This window comes from Corapipo altera, unplaced genomic scaffold (assembly GCF_003945725.1).
Source record: "Corapipo altera isolate COAL_440 unplaced genomic scaffold, ASM394572v1 226, whole genome shotgun sequence".
Taxonomy (NCBI): domain Eukaryota; kingdom Metazoa; phylum Chordata; class Aves; order Passeriformes; family Pipridae; genus Corapipo; species Corapipo altera.
This window is the reverse complement of record NW_020885054.1, coordinates 333,117-334,768: the sequence shown is the minus strand read 5'-3', so window position 1 is coordinate 334,768 and position 1,652 is coordinate 333,117. Positions and strand designations below refer to the sequence as shown.

Here is a 1,652-nt window from a genome sequence, read left to right as displayed (position 1 = left end):
CATCCCTCCTGACTGCTCCTCACCTCCATCCCTCTGGCTGCTCCTCACCTGATCCCTCCTAACTGCTCCTCCTCTGTTCCATCCTGGCTGCTCCTTCCCTTTTTTTCCCTGGGTTGCTCCTCTCTTCCATCCCTCTTGTCTGCTCTGCACCTCCATCCCTCACTCTGACCCCCCTCCCTTCATCCCACAGGCGAATACTGGATTGACCCCAACCAAGGCTGCAACCTGGATGCCATCAAGGTCTACTGCAACATGGAAACGGGCGAGACGTGCGTCTACCCGACCCAGGCCACCATCGCCCAGAAGAACTGGTACCTCAGCAAGAACCCCAAGGAGAAAAAGCACGTCTGGTTCGGCGAGACGATGAGCGATGGCTTCCAGGTGAGCAGGGGGGCCACGAGGTCAGGGGCCAACCAGGCTGGGGGACCTCCACGGTGACCGACTGCTCTCCTCCCACAGTTTGAGTACGGTGGTGAGGGCTCCAACCCCGCCGACGTCGCCATCCAACTGACCTTCCTGCGCCTCATGTCCACCGAGGCCGCCCAAAACATCACCTACCACTGCAAGAACAGCGTCGCCTACATGGACCAGGACACCGGCAACCTGAAGAAGGCTCTTCTCCTCCAAGGCGCCAATGAGATCGAGATCAGGGCCGAAGGCAACAGCCGCTTCACCTACGGCGTCACCGAGGACGGCTGCACGGTGGGTGCTCGGGGACGGGGGGTCCTGGCGGGGCGGTGGGACGTCTTCTGGGGATGGGGATGACCGTGGTGTCCCCACAGAGTCACACCGGCACGTGGGGCAAGACAGTCATCGAGTACAAGACGACGAAGACGTCTCGCCTTCCCATCATTGATTTGGCTCCTATGGATGTCGGCGCTCCAGACCAGGAATTCGGCGTTAACATCGGCCCAGTCTGCTTCTTGTAAACCGGACACCCTCCCCCCCGAAAGCGTGACAGGAGAGAGTAATAATAATGATAATAATAATAAAAAAAAGAAAAAAAAAACAGCCAAAAAAAAAAGGAGAAAATTTCACATGGACTTGAATTTGTGTCGGTTTTCTATCCAGCGTCTCTAAAAAAAAGAAAAGAGGAAAACCTAAAAATCCCTCCCCCACAAAAAAAAGCATTAAACCAAAAAAAAAAAAAAAAAAAGACAACACCAAAAAAAAACGAAATAAAAATAAATTACTTTTTCAAACAAAATCACCAGGAAGTGGGTTCGCTTGCTTGCCCCCCCCCCTCATTCCTCAGCCCCGGAGATGGAGCAGCTCAACTCATCGAAAATCCCTGAGACCCCCCTGGGACTGGTTGACCCCCACCCTCCAAACCCCCCCTTTCCCCACCAACCCCTTCGCTTTTTGCATCTCATTCAAATATTAATTTTTTTTACTGCCAGGAAGATGTTTAATTCTTGGTTATAATTTGCTTTTTCTCTTTGTTTTCCGTCTCTCTCCCCTCCCCTCCTCTTGAGTTTTTTTATTCGGGTACCAGCCTTTTGAGTTCTTGCCATTTCTTATTATGAATCTTTGGGTTTTATTATGAATTCTTTTTTTTAATTTTTATTTTTCATTCAGGCAGCAAAACCAATTCATTCCCAAGTACACGAGGGGAGCCCCTGGCGCCGAGCAGACCTGACTCTCCACTGCAT

General features: G+C 51.5%; 1 protein-coding gene across 1 annotated transcript in view; it reads left to right on the top strand.

Annotated features, from left to right (window-relative positions):
• Window positions 1-1,037, top strand: part of COL1A1 (collagen type I alpha 1 chain) — a 15,855-nt gene extending 14,818 nt beyond the window's left edge. Inside the window, 3 exon segments of the mRNA XM_027668858.1 lie at window positions 191-381; window positions 460-702; window positions 783-1,037. Of these exon segments, the coding sequence (XP_027524659.1) occupies window positions 191-381; window positions 460-702; window positions 783-929 (581 nt within the window). The 3' untranslated portion in view covers window positions 930-1,037.
• Window positions 1,038-1,652: the final 615 nt, after the last annotated feature.